At 44.9% G+C, this 16,515-nt stretch overlaps 2 protein-coding genes across 15 annotated transcripts in view; one reads left to right on the top strand and one right to left on the bottom strand.

Moving 5' to 3' along the window:
• ATAD2 (ATPase family AAA domain containing 2) overlaps positions 1-3,988 on the bottom strand; it is a 73,248-nt gene extending 69,260 nt beyond the window's left edge. Inside the window, exon 1 of the mRNA XM_045895951.3 lies at positions 3,490-3,988. Coding sequence (XP_045751907.1) covers positions 3,490-3,657 — 168 coding nt within the window. The 5' untranslated portion in view covers positions 3,658-3,988. The remainder of the gene's footprint in view (positions 1-3,489) is intronic.
• Positions 3,989-13,871: 9,883 nt separating this feature from the next.
• NTAQ1 (N-terminal glutamine amidase 1) overlaps positions 13,872-16,515 on the top strand; it is a 47,838-nt gene continuing 45,194 nt past the window's right edge. For 7 of the 14 annotated variants that reach the window (XM_064587920.1, XM_045895947.3, XM_045895948.3 and 4 more), the window contains exon 1: positions 13,875-14,134. In XM_064587920.1, coding sequence (XP_064443990.1) covers positions 14,046-14,134 — 89 coding nt within the window. In that variant the 5' untranslated portion in view covers positions 13,875-14,045. Of the gene's footprint in view, positions 14,135-16,515 lie in introns of all 14 variants that reach the window. The other 7 variants (XM_045895941.3, XM_045895942.3, XM_045895943.3 and 4 more) reach the window with 5 other exon arrangements.

The following is a 16,515-nucleotide window of genomic DNA, read 5'->3' as shown; positions in this document are numbered from 1 at the left end:
AAATGTATTGAATGTAAGTCCCCAAATTAGAAAATATTCCAATCACAAAGGTATGTTTCATTTTTGGTATTGGTGGGCTTTGACAGCATGAATACATTACCCCTCAGGGCTATCCGTTTCTTTTGATCCAATCCAATGCTAAGTAACCCTTTGATTATAATTTGGTCTATGGAGAATTTATAGAAGACAGAAGTACTATGTCTCAAAAAGTTATAATCCCTACTGGAAATCCTAGCCTGGGGGAAAAAAAAAATCCCTTTCACCCTACAAAATCCATCTTAGTGCTAACTGCTCAGCCACCACATACCCCTGATATGGCAAGAATGGCAACTAGTCTCAGTATTTTGACATGTTAGTTCTCTGCTAGACTAAGTCCCTTTAGCGCAAGGATAGTTAACAACGAATATTTATTATACACCTATTAAACTCTAGGCTCTATTCTAGGTCCTAGAAATACAATACCGAACAAAAGGTCAAAATCCAGAATAGAGAGTTACATTCTGACTTAGGGAGAGAGAAAATATTTAAAAAGTAGGAATTTAATAGAACATGTAAGAAGGTGATAATAAGGAAGCACAAAGCAGAGTAAAGAGGCATGTCAATGAGAATGATCTGTAATTTTAAATAAGGTGGTTAGGGTAAGCATCACTGAAAAGGTGAAGTTTTAGCAGACTTGAAAGAGACAGATTCCTAGGTTCTCCTAGGTAGAACCTGGAGCTCTATCACTTATTATAAAGGTAAATTTGAGCACGTTATTTAGGTCTCCATGTCTCAGTTCCCTCACCTGCAAAACAAAGATGATCATATCTACCTCATAAGATTAGGAGGATTAATAATTATGAAATTCTCGGAAAATGTTACATACTATGAGTTCTGAGATTTTATAAAACTTAAAAATGTAGGGGCGCCTGGGTGGCTCAGTCGTTAAGTGTCTGCCTTCGGCTCAGGTCATGGTCCCAGGGTCCTTGGATCGAGCCCCACATCGGGCTCCCTGCTCGTCGGAGAGCCTGCTTCTCCCTCTCCTACTCCCCCTGTTTGTGTTCCCTCTCTCAGTCAAATAAATAAAATCTTTAAAAAAAAATTTAAAATGTAAAAGGTAAATAGGAATGAATCATGCAGATATTCAGGGGAAGAGTATTCCCAACAGAGGGGAGAAAAGTACAAAGGCCCTGGTATTCAAGCAGCAGCTAGACCAATACAGCTGGAATAGACTAGGTTTTGCAAAAGGGAAAATGGAAGAGGATGTCATCATAAAGAGAAAGGGGCATAGGGCTACTCCCAAACTTTTCAACTTTTACTCAGAGATTTTTGAGCAGAGGAGTGATCAACTGTTCCTGACTTTTATAAAGATCTCTGTAAGCTATACTGAAAACTGACGGTTGTGGAAGGGGATCATTATATAGAAGGGTGGAAAACCAGGAGGCCAGTCAAGAATCCGTTTTAACAACCTAGGGAAGAGATTATGGCTTAGACCAGCATGGCAACAATGGAGGATCTGAAAAGTGGTCAGATTCCAAATATACTTTGAAAGTAGAGCCAAGAGGGGCGCCTGGGTGGCTCAGTTGGTTAGGCGGCTGCCTTCCGCTCAGGTCATCATCCCAGGGTCCTGGGATCGAGCCCCGTGTCAGGCTCCCTGCTCAGTGGAGAGCCTGCTTCTCCCTCTGCCTGCTGCTCTGCCTACTTGTGCGCGCTCTCTCTCTGTCAAATAAATAAATAAATAAATAAATAAATCAATCAATCAATCTTAAAAAAAAAAAAAAAGGTAGAGCCAACAGAATTTGCTAATACGAAATGAGAGAAGAGTCAGGACGACTCTCAGGTTTTTGGCCTGAAGAAATGGAAAGATGCGACTGGGCATTAAAACTGACTGTGGTCTTAACTGCTGACAATGACTGAGTCCTAACTATATGCCAAGTGTTCAGGTCATCTCCTTACAAGCATGATCACATTTAATCCTCACTACACATGTGGTATCACCTCTTTTAACAACTGTAGATTATTGGTAAGCTGAGATTCAAAACTAAGAGTTGTTTTAAGCGCCTATGTTACTTAATCAGTGCTCAATACATCATTATAGTCATAGGATCTAGCACTGTCCAGAAGGTAATAAATATTCAATAAATATTTATTGACATAATTAGATTTTCTGAACATAGGTTGTTAGTAAGTCAAGGGACCTGAGTTCAGTGCAGAAGTGTCTGGCCTCCTCAGATCTCAATCTCAACATGTGATCCTGAAAGTCAGGAAATTATTATTTTTTCAATTCAGAATCACAATTGCAGAGATCAAACAGACTTTTTCACTCCCTTCAGTAGAAGAGCAACTAGTACAGGGTGCCTACAAAAGATACATACAACTAATTTCATATAGTGATCACTCCCTGAACTGTTTCGTCACTCTTTCCCCCTTGGCCTCTCATTCTGACTTCCCACTTCCTAACCCTCTCTCCGGTCCTATTTTTCTCAGCCCCATGCCTACCCTCAAAGAGAACTAGACTACTTCCTGCTGCCTTAACTTTTCTAGTGTTGCTTCAACTTCTCCAGCCTTTTGTTAACGCTGTCTCCTCCACCTGTGCCCCTTTCAGCAGCTGCGGTAGGGAGGTGGAGGGACTCCCCCCGCCCCGCCCGCCAACCTCCCGGCCTTAACTATACAATCAAAAAATCCAATCTGTACTTCAGACCTAGAGAGAGAAGCAATTCTTTCAAGACTTTACTGCTCCACCCCCTTGGAAACTTCCCCTATAGACATTGTTTATAATTAAAGCATGATATAAGAGAAAGGGAAAGGTTTTGGAGGCAGAGGATCCAAGTTCCAATTTTAGATCTAGCCCTCACTGGCTACTTTGAGTCCATTTTTTCGTCTGTAACATAGATATCATAACTATCTACTCTCATGGAACTATTAACGAGGCTTAAGTGAAGAAGGTGTACGTGAAATGTTGGTCTCCATCTCTCCACATTATGCAACCTGGTATTATTCACGGCGCTCTTATTACCGAACCTCTCTGGATCGCAAATGAAGGTCAGGGAACCTGAATTACAACCTTTCTATTCCCGTGGCTCCTAAAACATCTATCTCGCATCCAGTAGGGAGTCAGTAAACGTGGGCTGCTCTCGATAGATGCGAACCTAGGGCAGGAGCCTGGGAGATAGGGAGGTGTGTGAGATGGGGGTGGGGCAGCCGACAAACCAAGATTCCAGAGGGCTTCGGTTTGCTCTTGCGTGAAACGAGGTAGTAACGAACTGCCTAGCCCTCTTCCAGACTGACTACCTGATCTCTTGCCCCCACCCACACCCCTTTGGGCTCCGATCTTAGGAAACCTTCCATCTTACTTGTCCTCGACAACACTCCTCCCAACCTCCCCCCACCCCCACCCCCCACCAACTGTCACCCGGACCGCACCGCCCACCCTCAGGCCCCACCCGGCCAACACGCCGCGGGCAGTCCCGCAGGCCCGGCCCGAGGGGCCCGCCCCAGGCCGGTACTCACGCCCGCGGCGGCTACGGTGACGGCGGACTGCTCAGCGACACGGGCCGAGCGGAGCCGCCTCCGGCCGATCTGCTCCAGGCTGAGGAACTCGTTGGACAGGTCCAGAGGGTCCGTGGCCGAGGAGGCGGAGTGGCTGTGTAGCTCCAGGCTGCTGCGGAGGACCACCATCTTCCCTGCCTCCTCGCCCGGCGTCCGCGGCGGGAGACGGGCTCGAGGACGACCGACAGCCGCTCAGGCTCTTCCGCGCTCCGAATTCTGGCGCCACTAGCTCCGCGCCAGCGGCCGCAGCGCGCGCACCCGGAATCCCTCCGCCGCCTGTCCCGCCCACGCCGCGTCCCTACAACGGCCGGCTCGAAACTTTTCGCCCTTCTGCCGGGCGAAGGACTTCGGGTTGAAGTTGACGAGGACCTGCATCGACAGTGACCAGGACCTGAGCGGACAGTGGCGGGAGAACGCTGACTTCTTTTTCTTATATAGTTCCGGCTCGCTGAACTCGGCGGAGGGAGACGATGGGTAGAGAGAAGAGGTCCCGTTTGGAATTTTGGCGCGTGGCTGTCGGGGGGGGGGGGCAGGGAGGCTCCTGCCTGCTCTGATTGGCTGGCGGGGGCCTGGCGCCTCCTCCCAGCCCCGCCCGTCCCCTGCCTTCAGCTTCCCGCCACGCAGGATTCAAATGCAAAATGCTGAGTCCTTGACTGGAGCGGGATAAAGCACTTGGCTTTAGGCAGGTTTTGACTTTGATCCTTAAGAGCTTTTCACGGATAGCTTAACCAAAACAATTTACCTATCAAAAGAAAACAGAAAGGGACCTAAAAGTGACCCTGCAGAGTACCATAGTTAAGGGTTCTGTACCCATCGCTGCCGTATCCGTGTATACGATCCTGAGCAAATTACTTACCTTACCCGGTCTTAATTTCCTCATCTGTAAATTAACTGTAATAATAATAATAATCCGAATACCTACGGCTCCAAGATATTATACCTTAGAACCGTGTCTGCACATAGTAAGAGCTCAATAAGTGTTTGCTACTATTAAAGAATTACAGGAAATGGCTTCTCTAAGATACAGCAGTTACTTGACTACTTTGAAATAGATAACATGCTGAATGATCAGAATGTGAGGGGAGTTCTAGTGAAACTGAAATAAGCTTTATTGATTTGGACAACTACATTTCCTTAATTCGACATTTATTAAATATTTATTGAGCATCTATTATGTGCCAGGCAGTATTCTCAACACTGGGGATACAGCAGTGAATAAGAACAAAGTGCCCTTATGGAACTTAAATTCTGGTGGAAGGAAAAAGACAATAAATGAAAGAAATGTTTATTATCATAAGTGTTGAAGAGAAATATAAAGTAGGGAAGGGGAGAGGGAAGCCTGCAATTTTAAACAGGATGATTAGGGAAGGTCTCTCAGATAAATGTAAGCAAAGACCTAAAGATGTTAGGTATATTTGGGATAAGAAAGAAGCAAGCAGAGGGAAGGGGAGGACAGGGAGGCTAATGAGACCAACAAGGAAAGAGCTTCTAGGAGTAGATCCTGCAGGGCTATGGGCCTCAGCTTTAAGGTTTTCTGCTTTTTAAAAAAATTTAAATTCAATTAATTAACATATAGTGTATTATTAGTTTCAGAGGTAGAGTTTACTGATTCATTAGTTGCATATCACACTCGGTGCTCATTACCAAGTGCCCTCCTTAATGCCCATCACCCAGTTACCCCATCCCCCTACCCACCTTCCTTCCAGCAACCCTGTTTGTTTCCTAGAGTTAAGTCTCTGATGTTTTGTCTCCCTCTCTGATTTCCTCTTATTTTTCTCACCCTTCCCCTATGATCCTCTGTTTTGTTTCTTAAATTCCACATATGAGTGAGATCATATGATAATTGTCTTTCTCTGATTTACTTATTTAGCTTAGCATAATCCCCCTATTTCCATCCAGACCGTTACAAATGGTTAAGATTTCATTCTTTTCTTTCAAGATTTTATTTATTCATTAGAGAGAGACAGAGAGAGCACAAGTTGGGGAGAGGCAGAGCTCAAGGGAGAAGCAGGCTCCCTGCTGAGCAGGGAGATGGATGCAGAGCTCGATCCCAGGACCCTGGGATCATGACCTGAGCCGAAGGCAGATGCTTAACCAACTGAGCCACCCAGGCGCCCCAGATTTCATTCTTTTCGATGGCTTGAATAATATTCATTATTCATTTTATATATATATGGACATCCCGGCTCTTTCCATATTTGGCTATTGTGGACATTGCTGCTATAAACATTGGGGTGCAGGTGCCCCTTCGAATCACTATGTTTGTATCCTTTGGTTAAATACCTAGGAGTGCAATTGCTGGGTTGTAGGGTAGCTCTATTTTTAACTTTTTGAGGAACCACCACACTGTTTTCCAGAGGGGCTGCACCAGCTTGCGTTCCTGCCAACAGTGTAGGATTCTTCCCCTTTCTCCTCAACATGTTGTTTCCTGACTTGTTAATTTCAGCCATTCTGACTACTTTTTATTAGAACTGAGGTGAAAAGACAGCACAGGGTTTTGAATAGACGAGTGACTCTTTCTGGGTGACTTCTTCAAAGAATCCCTCTGGCCGCTTCATGGAGAATGCAGTATTTGGGTTTATATATACTAAAAAATAATCTTGTTTATCTTAACTTCAATTTCAACTGGGTGTCTTTGTATTTTTATTTGCTAAATTTGGCAACCCTAGTTAGGAGGCCACTGCTGTTGTTCAGGCAATAGATGATGGTGACATGGGCCAGTGTTCGAGCACTGGAGGAAATAAATGGTTGAATTCTGGATGTATTTGGAAGAAAGAGCCAAGTGAATTTGCTGATTATTTGGATTAGGTGTGAAAGAAAGAGAGCATCAAGGATGACTCTATTTTATTTTACCTTTTTTTTTTTTTTTTTTTGCTTGAGCTAATGGAAAGGGACGCTGCATTTAACTGGGATGGAGAAGGTTATGGCCATAGCAAGTTTGGAGGGAATGTGAGGAATTCTTTTCGATACACATTTAAGATACACAAGTTATTATATGTGTCTGTACTTCAAATTTGGCCTTTTAAAAGGTTTTCAAACATGTATGCAGTATTGTATTACCGCAGTGGTATTTGTAATATCAAAAAACTGAAAACAACTTGAATGTTCCTCAGTGAGGCTTCACTTAAGAAGGATACTATACAGGGGCGCCTGGCTGGCTCAGGCGATGGAGCATGCAACTCTTGATCTCAGTTCGAGCCCCACATTGGGTGTAGAGATGACTTAAAAAAATAAAATCTTAAAAGAAGGATGCTATACAGTCATTAAAAATTATGATGTAACTGTGTTAATTTAATTATATAAAAAATTGGGCCCAATGCATCATAACTTAAGAAACTACAAAGAAATAAGTATCATACCATTCCATCTTTGTTTTTAAAAAAATACATGTGTATACTCATATTGGAAAAAACCCAGACTAGACTATAACAAAACGTTGATGGTTAATTTCTAGCTGGTAATACTATGGTTGTTGTGTCATTTCTTTGTACTTGTCTCAATTTTTCTGATTTTTTTTGCATTAAATATGTGTCATGTTTACAGTAGGAAAAAAAAAGCTTTAAAGTGATTGTTTACCTAATATAAGTGGAAAAGGAAAGAACAATATTTAGGTTAGCATAGTCTACCCTTATGATATGTGCACTTTTCTTTATGCATGTTATACTTCAAAAAAATTATAAAAAGAACTTCTACCCAAAAGGCATATGCATTTGTGATTTTGTTAGATATTACCAGATTGACCTCCACAGAAGTTATAGCAGTCATTTTAGTTCTTTTAAAATAAGAAAAGACAAAGAAATTTTAGACCACCAAGGGACAGAGACAGCCAAAGGGTTTTCTTTGTTCCTTTATTCTCTCTCCAACAATATTAAGAATAACCACACTGGCTTCAGCCTTTGGTTGATATGGTGGGTTGAATTGTGTATCCTGATGGGATATGTCCAAGTCCTAAACTCTGACACCTGTAAATGTGACCTTATTTGGAAACAGGGTCTTTGCAGGTGTAATTAAAGACTTTGAAATGAGATCATCCTGGATTTATGGTAGACCCTAAACACAATGACTAGTGTCCATATAAGAGAAAGGAGAGGGGTGTTTGACACATAAAGAGATACAGAGAAGAAGGGAATGTGAAGATGGAGGCAGAAATTGGAATGATGCATCTCTAAGCCAATGAATGCCAAGGATTGCTGGCAACCTCCAGAAGCTAGGAGAGAGATACAGAACAGATTCCCTCAGAGCCTCTGGAAGGAACCAACCCTGCTGACACCTTGATTTCAGACTTCTGGCCTCCTGAGAATAAATTCCTGGGTTTTCTTTCTTTCTTTTTTATTTTTAAAGTCGCTTAGTTTGTAGTAATTTGTTACAGCAGCCTTAGGAAACATGGGTTGGTGTGGAATTGGTCTTTGGCAGGTATTTCTTTCCTTTTAGTTTTAGCTATTGTAGATAGGAATTACTTGATTTAGGAAAAAAGGAGCAGAGGAAACTGAGGTTCTTTCCCATAGCCCCAGACTACTTACAGAGGATCAAGTGTTTTTACCTCAGGTGTGACAGAAAAGAGGGCTGAGGTAAGAGCTAAGCGTAATTCCATTACCTCATTTGAATGAGGTTATAGGTGGGTCCCTTTCTGTTCTTTGGTAACAAGTATAGAAAGTAAACATCAACTTGGACAGGGATTTCTTTCAGGAATGTTGTAATTGTGACCTTACTTAAATACAATAGCTAATCTCATTGATCTCTGTCAAAAGAAAAAAAAACCTTAATCACATGGAAGTTGGGGGGGTCATAGTTGCCATTTGCTGTTTTTTTAACTACTCTGAATTTAAACAGACACCTCTCCTATTTGAGAGATTTTCTTTTTGACTGGGTTTGGGTTAAGCAGGGTCCTACCTCCTTTGATGGAGTCCTACAGGGACAGACTTTATTTCCCTGTTAACATGGTAACCAGGACTCAGGCACGTGACCTCAGCTCAGTCAGTGGACTGCTCCCACCTCAAACATTCATTGCCTCTTGAAGGAGTGACCCAAAGATGCAGGGGCAGAGGTTATTCATGGAGGCAGCAGCAGATGGTACAGAGGTAGTGGGGGGCATCGATGGTGAAATTCTAGCCAGCTGATTCTTGGAATTTTGGAGAATTAGATCAGTGTGACCTGGCTGTGCTTCCTCTCCTCCAAGCCCTGCCCAACCTTCCTCCTTCCTCTCCGTCCAGTAAATTTGATTTCCTGTTTAAGTTAGTCAGAGATGGTTTCAGTTGTTTGCAACCAAGAATTCTGCCTGGTATAGAGGCTTCAGGTCAGAGGGAAAATTTTACCGATGGTTTCCTAGAATGGACATTGACAAAAAGAATGTTGGGGGGCATGTGAGACAGATACCCCTCTCAGATCAGGATGGAGGGTTGGGAGAGAGGGTATGTGGGCACAGGAAGTGAGCTGGGAAGAGATGCCATAATTTTGTGATGTGGTTTTCAGACTTTCTCTCTTTATCAGCCTCCCCTGAATATACTTCAATTTCTCAGTTTTTCCATGTAAGGTATGGTACACAGCCCTGAGTCTAATACCACAGATACAGGGTCTCCCATACAGAGGGCCCACCCCATTCTAAGTAAGATGAGTAATAACATTATTACATTCCAACCCAGCCCAGCTTCTCACCTCTAATGGCAAGGTGCCCCCCCGCAACCAGCTCCCATTGTATATTGCTATCCTAGCACTTTATATTGAAATTATCCCTTTAGGGGCACCTGGGGAGCTCAGTCTGTTGAGCATCTGACTCTTGATTTCAGCTCCGGTCATGATCTCAGGGTCCTGGCATTGAGCCCCACATCAGGCTCCATGCTCCCTGCGCCCTCCCCCCTCCCATGCTCTTTCTCTCTCTCTCTCTCAAATAAATAAATTAATAAATAAATCTTTTTAAAAAAGAAGTTATCCTTTTAACACAGGAAAGTAGTAATCAGACATGCAAATTAAAATAATAATGGGAATGCTAGAGTGGGGTTTTTTTTTGCCTAGTTTTTGTTTTTTAATAATAACAATGTGATATTGAGGTATAGGCCCATTTCTTTCTTTCTTTTTTTTTTTTTAAGATTTTATTTATTTGACAGAGAGAGAGACAGCGAGAGAGGGAACACAAGCAGGGAGAGTGGGAAAGGGAGAAGCAGGCTTCCCGCCAAGCAGGGAGCCCGATGCGGGGCTCCATCCCAGGACCCCGGGGTCATGACCTGAGCCGAAGGCAGACGATTAACGACTGAGCCACCCAGGCACCCCTAGGCCCATTTCTTAAAAGCAATATAGCAACAAGTATCAAGAGACCTGGAAAATATTTAAAACAATTGGCTCAGGAATTCCACTTCTAGGACTCTACCCTAACATAATAATCAGCAGCATGGACCAAGATTTGCATACAAAATGTTGACTGCAGCTTTATTTATAATAGTAGGATCTGAAAACTAAATATACAAAAGTAGGGGAAAAGTTAAGTGAACCATAGTCTGTCCATGCAGCTCTTTATTAGTGTTGATAAATTTGATTTTTAAAGAATTTTTTTATTTAAAAAATTTGTTATTAGAAAGTAATACAGTTGACCCTTGAATAACATGGAGCTCTGGGACGCTAATACCCGTGCTGTCTAAAACCTGCATATAATTTTTGACTCCCCCAAAATATAACTACTAATAGCCTAGTATTGACCGGACACATTACTGATAACATTAACAGTCAATTAACACTTATTTTGTACGTTGTATGTATTATATACTATACACCATATTCTTACAATAAAATAAGCTAGAGAAAAGAAAATGTTATTAAGAAAACCAGAAGAGAAAATGCATTTACAGTACTGTAAAAAAAAATGTGTGTAAGTAGACCCACGCAGTTCAAACCTGTGCTGTTCAAGGGTCAACTGTAAGTGTAAAAAAGGCAGTACAGAAACATAAAAAATAAAGGTACAAGTTGCTCTGTGTGATTGCTATAGAAAAGGGAGTTTTCTCTTTCCACTGGGGTTGCCAAGCCTGGAAAATATGAATATGGGGCTGCCAACGGCCATCCTCCCCACAGCAGGAAGTGAAGTCATCTCTGGATGAAGCCAAGCACTGAGAAGCAGTCTGAGAGCTGGGGAGAAAGAAGGCCTGGGGAAGTGGGTTCTGCTTCTGGTCCCTTGAGATCCCGGGTTCTGCAGCTCATCTTTTGATTCTGAGAGCCACTTCAGCGTCTTTCCCATTAAACGAGCTAATAAACAGCCTTTCTGCCTTGACTTCTAACTGAATGAGTCATGACTAATACCAGGCCAGCTGCTTTGTTGGAATCAAATTATAGTGCTTGTGCTATAATTCTATTCTAATGATCAATTAATTCTTCCAACAACATGAAATGAAGTCCATGTGGCATGAAATGGGTTTGGTAAACCACTAAAGGTCCCTAAATAATCACCTTTCTTCATGGCCACAAATCATCCTGGGAATAGGCATCAAGTTCACAGAGTATAGTGTCTGGAATACATATTTTTCGTTTTTATGAAACTCAAGACAGCAAGTATTCATATTTAGTCTTAAGTCATCTCCTCCAACATATTTTCTCAAAGATCCATAATAAAGGCTTTGGGGTCATAATCTACAGCACTTTCAGTATGTTGGGATATAACTCATCTGGGTCTGAAGATTTTTAACCCGTTTAAGGAAAATTGGTGCTTTCTAGCACTGCACCTATTTTGGCTTTAATTCCCTCTCCCTGCTGTTTCCCTTATTCTTTACAGCCTGAGGATCATTTTCTTTGATAGAGAAAAGAGAAAACACAATCAAAATAGACATCGGGTATTTGTTTCTTTCACTTATATAGTCCCTTACCACATATCATATGGTCCCAAGCGATGGGATTATCTTTCTTTTTTCTTCCAGCTCTTAACACTGAGCATTAAAAATACCTCCTCCCCCAATTAAAAAAAAAAAACCCTTTTGTGGTTAAACCTCAGTGTATTACGTGCTGCCTACTTCTTGATCTCCCCTTTCACATCTGTGATCCTCTTTTATACTTTCTTTGTTCTGTGCCCTTTAACATCCTGATTTCATTGGGTTTGGGGTTCTTTGAGTGCACTCTTATTTCTTCCTCAACCAGATCTTTGGAGTTTATAGGTCAGAATCTGTTTCTAAGCATTAGAACCTTATTCCTCTGAAACCATATCCCTTTTTATAGTCTCTACTATGAAATCACATGAATGTAAAAAATACAATCTATTTTTGTTAAAAAAATTCCTACTTATGAGAAAGTCTGAAGCATAAAGAAGCATAAAGAAAGTACATAATGGCAGAGACTGCTGGCCCTCCTCTACCCCCGTCTCTGTTGTTTGCCCAGCAACTTCAGACCACCTCTAGACTGGGTAAACCAGTGAACTTCTCTGGGGTCGGGTAGGCAACTCATGCCTTCTCCAACCAGGTGCAAACTCCTTTCAAATTTATCTTTGAGTACTTGTCCTCAGCCCTAGATGTATCTTTTGGTTACACTTTTATCAGAGCTAATTCTTGACATTCAACTTCCCTTAAGCAAGGTAGAGAAGGGGGCAGAGGGGAGCAATCACCAACCAGTGGCATGGGGATGCCTTAGTAGTCTAGGAGCCAGCTGGAGTAGAAGGCTCTCGGAATGCCAAGGGGAGAATGGTGGGGTTGGGGGAGGAGGGGAAGGCTTGGTGAGGGAATGACTGCTCAGTGTGTGTGACCCTGCTGGCCACAGGTAACTGCCTGCCACTGAAGGGCTTGCCAAAGAAGTATGGGCAGGTGGCTGCCTGCTGGCCTCACAAGACTCTGGTTTCTGGGTTAAGAGGGCTGCAGGAAGGTTATTGCCAAACAAAAGCTGTACGGTCACAGAGGAATTGGGTTTGAGCCTGTGGCTGGAGCAGACCCCACTGGATGTTCTCAGGACCAGACTCCCAACTCTTGTACCACCCCAGAAACTGCAGGAAGTTTTTTCTTCCAGCACACTTTACTGAGAAGGCTTAACTTGGTGCCCACTTTGAAGGAGAAATGCTTAAAGGAATTCTGTTATTTATCATAGAGCCTATATTGAAGTGTGTGTCAGAGCCGAGAGGCAATACATTGATAACTGACACAAGGACTTATGTTTGAAGTCTTTAGGATTTACATAGAGGGTTTCGAACTCCTGACTGCAGATGGCCTATAAACCAACTAAGAATTTCAGTTTTTATAATGGGAAGTACCCCGATCAGTTATATATGTTCATTACAAATACAAGACAATTCAGAAGGCTAGTAAGTATAAAGTGAAAGTCCTTCATACCATTCATTCATCAGAGATAAACAGTTTTAATAATTTGGTTCCTTCCAGACTGCTGGCAAATATATGATTAACACAAAACGGATGCCATGGGGACTCTTTTTAAACTTTTTTAAAACTTACTCTATCAAGGGCGCCTGGGTGGCTCAGTCGTTAAGCATCTGCCTTCGGCTCAGGTCATGATCCCAGGGTCCTGGGATCCAGTCCTGCATCGGGCTCAGCGGGGAGCCTGCTTGTCCCTCTACCTCTCTGTCTCTTATAAATAAATAAATAAAATCTTAAAAAAAAAAACTTACTCTATCAAGGAATCACTGTATCTTTCTGAGTCAACACACACAATTCTATTAAAGACATGCTACAACATGGTGAGATTTGGGGTTGCTATCCCTCTATAAAACCGTCCGATGCGGACGTATTTGGAATTAACTCCCCCCTTGCCCTGGGTTCTAGGGGCCTCTAGGATAAAACTGCTAAAGCTTCTTTTTTCACATACAAGATTCTCTCATTTCACTTGCACAAGTCGAGTCTTCCGCGTCCCGTCTGGTTCCTCCACAGCCAGCAACCCCAGCCCTGGCTTTGAAGAGGGTCTCAGACGCCTCCGGGAGACTCCCGAAGCGCCGTTCAGGGTCGGGCGGTTTACCAATTCCACGCCCTCCCGGGACTCCTTTAAGCCACCTGCGGGTGACCTCTGCCCTCCCCACCCTAACCCCGTCCTCGCGCTTACCGCCACCCAGAGCGTGCCCGGCCCCGCCCCAGCGGACTCGAGCTCCGCCAACACCGCCCCGCCATGGCCCCACCCACCTGCCTGGGTCCCGCCTACCCGGAATTACGCAATCCCCCTCGTCCAAGGCTCCGCCCGCTGGAAGCCCACGACGCTCACCGCTCCTCCCCCCACACCCCCCGCCCCCTTCGCCCTGGCTCCGGAACCCGCACGGCGCTTCCCGCCCGGGCTCCGCCCACCGGAACCTGCCAAAGCCCCGCAGCCCGGGCTCCATCCAGCCGGAACTTGCACCGCCCTCCTGGGCTCCGCGCGCCCGGAACCTGCGTCGTTCGCTCCGCCCAGACTCCGCCTACCCGGTCCCTGGCTCCAGCGCCCGGGAACTGCACCAGCTGCCCGGGCTCCGCCCCGAGGACCCTCGCGGCCCGCCGAGCGCCGGCTCCTCCCCCGAAGCCTGCCCGCGGGACTGGTGCAGTCGCTTCGCCTCAGGCCCGTGCCCTGGCCCAAGCCAGCCCGCCATGGAGGGGGATGCCCCCGCCGCTGCAGCCGCCCGCTACCAGCCGGCCAGCCCCCCGCGGGACGCGTGTGTCTACAACAGCTGCTACTGGTGAGGGGCGCGGGTGCAGCCCCCGGCATCTCCCTGGCTCCCTGGGTCTCGGCGTCGCAGCCGGGCCCCGCCTCTTCTCAGCCCCTCCCTGGGGGCGCTCTGGGCCTCCACTGGCGGGTTTTCCCGCTTGTGGGATGAGGGAGCGGGAATGGCAGCCCTCGTCTCTTGAGTGGAGCGTAGGCATTTGGAGAGGGGGGGAGGGGCGGAATTCCCAGGAATGCTAGGGTCGGTGGTGCATTACTAATGCCCGGCGCTTTTCGCTTGGACATTTCTCAGCAGATCTCAGTGCTTGGGGGCCGGGAAGGGGAGTTGGAGGCGGAGGGTGGAGCGCGGAGAACCTCTGCAAATTACTCTGCTGGAGCCTTTGTGGTTTCACACTCATTTTAATTTTGAAAGAGAATGGAGGAACGGAGATTTTGCAAATAACTTTCCCAAGGTCATCAGCTAATAGCGACCAGGAATCCATTTCAGGCCTTCCTGTACCAGAAACCATCATGAGCCACCATGTTGTCATTATCATGCCCATTACATTTACATAGCACTTGCTGTATGCCAAACATTGTTTTGATTCGCTTGTGTAAACGAATTCATTTGAGCCCCACAATTACCCTAGGAGGTAGGTGTTTTTGTTATCCCCGTTTTTAAAGATGAGAACACTGAGGCACAGAGGGGTGCAACTAAGGCCCTGTGTTGGGCTCCACGCTGGGCATGGAGCCTACTTAAAAGGGGGGGTGGGGGGCGCTTATACTTGGAAATGCTGGCCTTAAGGCCACATACCTTGTGAATGAAGAAATGGGGATTTACCTGTAGAGAGTTTGGCTCTGAAGTCTACACACTATACCCCTGTCCCAGGCCACCTGTGTGGCCAAATCACCCCTTCTGGAACCTTGGTCTTTTTTACTCCCACACCCGAGTAATGACTTCTTCCCCAACCTCCAGTTGCAAAAGAAACCTCAGGCCCATCTAAAACTTCCTCCTTTAGCTGGTCATCAAACCAGTGTCACCAAGAATTTAACATTTGTTCAGCTCTGCCTGCCTGTCAGGGCAAGTGCCGAGTGTTTCCATCCATGGCTCGGAGATAGGTTCTATCATTTACCTCATTTTATTAGTGAAAAGAGGGAGCCACAGAGAGGCTGCGTTTAAGATCACACATCTAGCAAGAGGTGGTCCTGAAATTGGAACTTCTGTAGTATAGGAGTCCATGATTCTTAATGACTGCACTTTATTTCTGTCTTACCTCTCAAGTAAATCCCCTTAGTTCTTGTCCCTAATGTCCATTCATTGTTTTATTTATTCATTCGATAAATGTTTATGAGGCACTTGGACTGTGTGGTGCAAATTGTAGGCACTTTGGGATACAACACAGGGTAGACAAATTCCCTATAAGATCTCGTGGTTCATATGTTTTGGTTCAGGGAAAACAGGCAAAACCAAGTAAACCATGTTTGGTGTTAAGTGTTATGAGAAAATAAAGCAAGGTAAGGGATGGTGACTCATTTTTTCATGATGGATATTTAAGGAAGGCATGGTTGATAAAGTGGTATTTGAGCAGAGATCTGAATAAAAAGGGGTGGGAGCCTTGTAGATATTGGAGGAAGATCATTCTAGGCAGGGGAGCAGTGGTGCAAAGGCTCTGAGAAGGAAGTGTGCAGGAGTATTCTAGGAACAAGGTAGCTGGGAGAGCTAGAGTGGAGTCATCTGGTGGAAGCATGGTAGGGAATAGACATCTCTTCAATAGATGGTCTCCTTTAAGTTCCTTCAGCCATGGGCCAGGCCCTCCTTGGCTGTCAGTGGCCTGTTGCAGTCCTTCCTTACAGGCCTCTGCCCAGATCTCTCCTATCCCCTCAGGTCCTGAACCTTAGCTGGCTTCACACTGCTGAAAGCCGTTCTAAATTCAAATGAGCCCTAGAATCACCTGGGAGCTTGTAAAGCATGCAGATCTTAGGGTCCCACTCCACAGAGTCTGGATGTGTGAACAGTGCAGTGGAGGAGTCTTAGGCTCGTCCATTTATCACATTTTCAGGAATACAGTCACAGACAGTGAAGTCTGTCTCCTGAGCATAGCAGGTCCTTTCAGATCTGGTCACCATGTGTTTCTCCAATCTCATTCTGAACCTGCCTTCTGTTCTAACCCAGGGCTTCTCCAGCCATGGCTTTGTTGACATTTTGAGCATGCTAATGTTGTGGGAGGCTGTCCTGTGTATTGTAGGGCGTGTAGCAGCATCCCTTGCCTCTACTCACTAGATGCCTGTAGCATCCTCACCCAATTTGTGACAACCAAAAATGTCACCAGATAGTGCCAAATGTTCCCTGGGGGGCAAAATCGCCTCTAGTTGAGAACCAGTGTTCTGCCCTGTCTTAATCTATCAGGTACGTGCACC

Source organism: Mirounga angustirostris, unplaced genomic scaffold, assembly GCF_029215605.1.
Source record: "Mirounga angustirostris isolate CCGP_5_RB_7025 unplaced genomic scaffold, mMirAng1.0.hap1 SCAF_4, whole genome shotgun sequence".
NCBI lineage: Eukaryota > Metazoa > Chordata > Mammalia > Carnivora > Phocidae > Mirounga > Mirounga angustirostris.
This window is presented reverse-complemented; position numbering and strand designations above follow the sequence as displayed.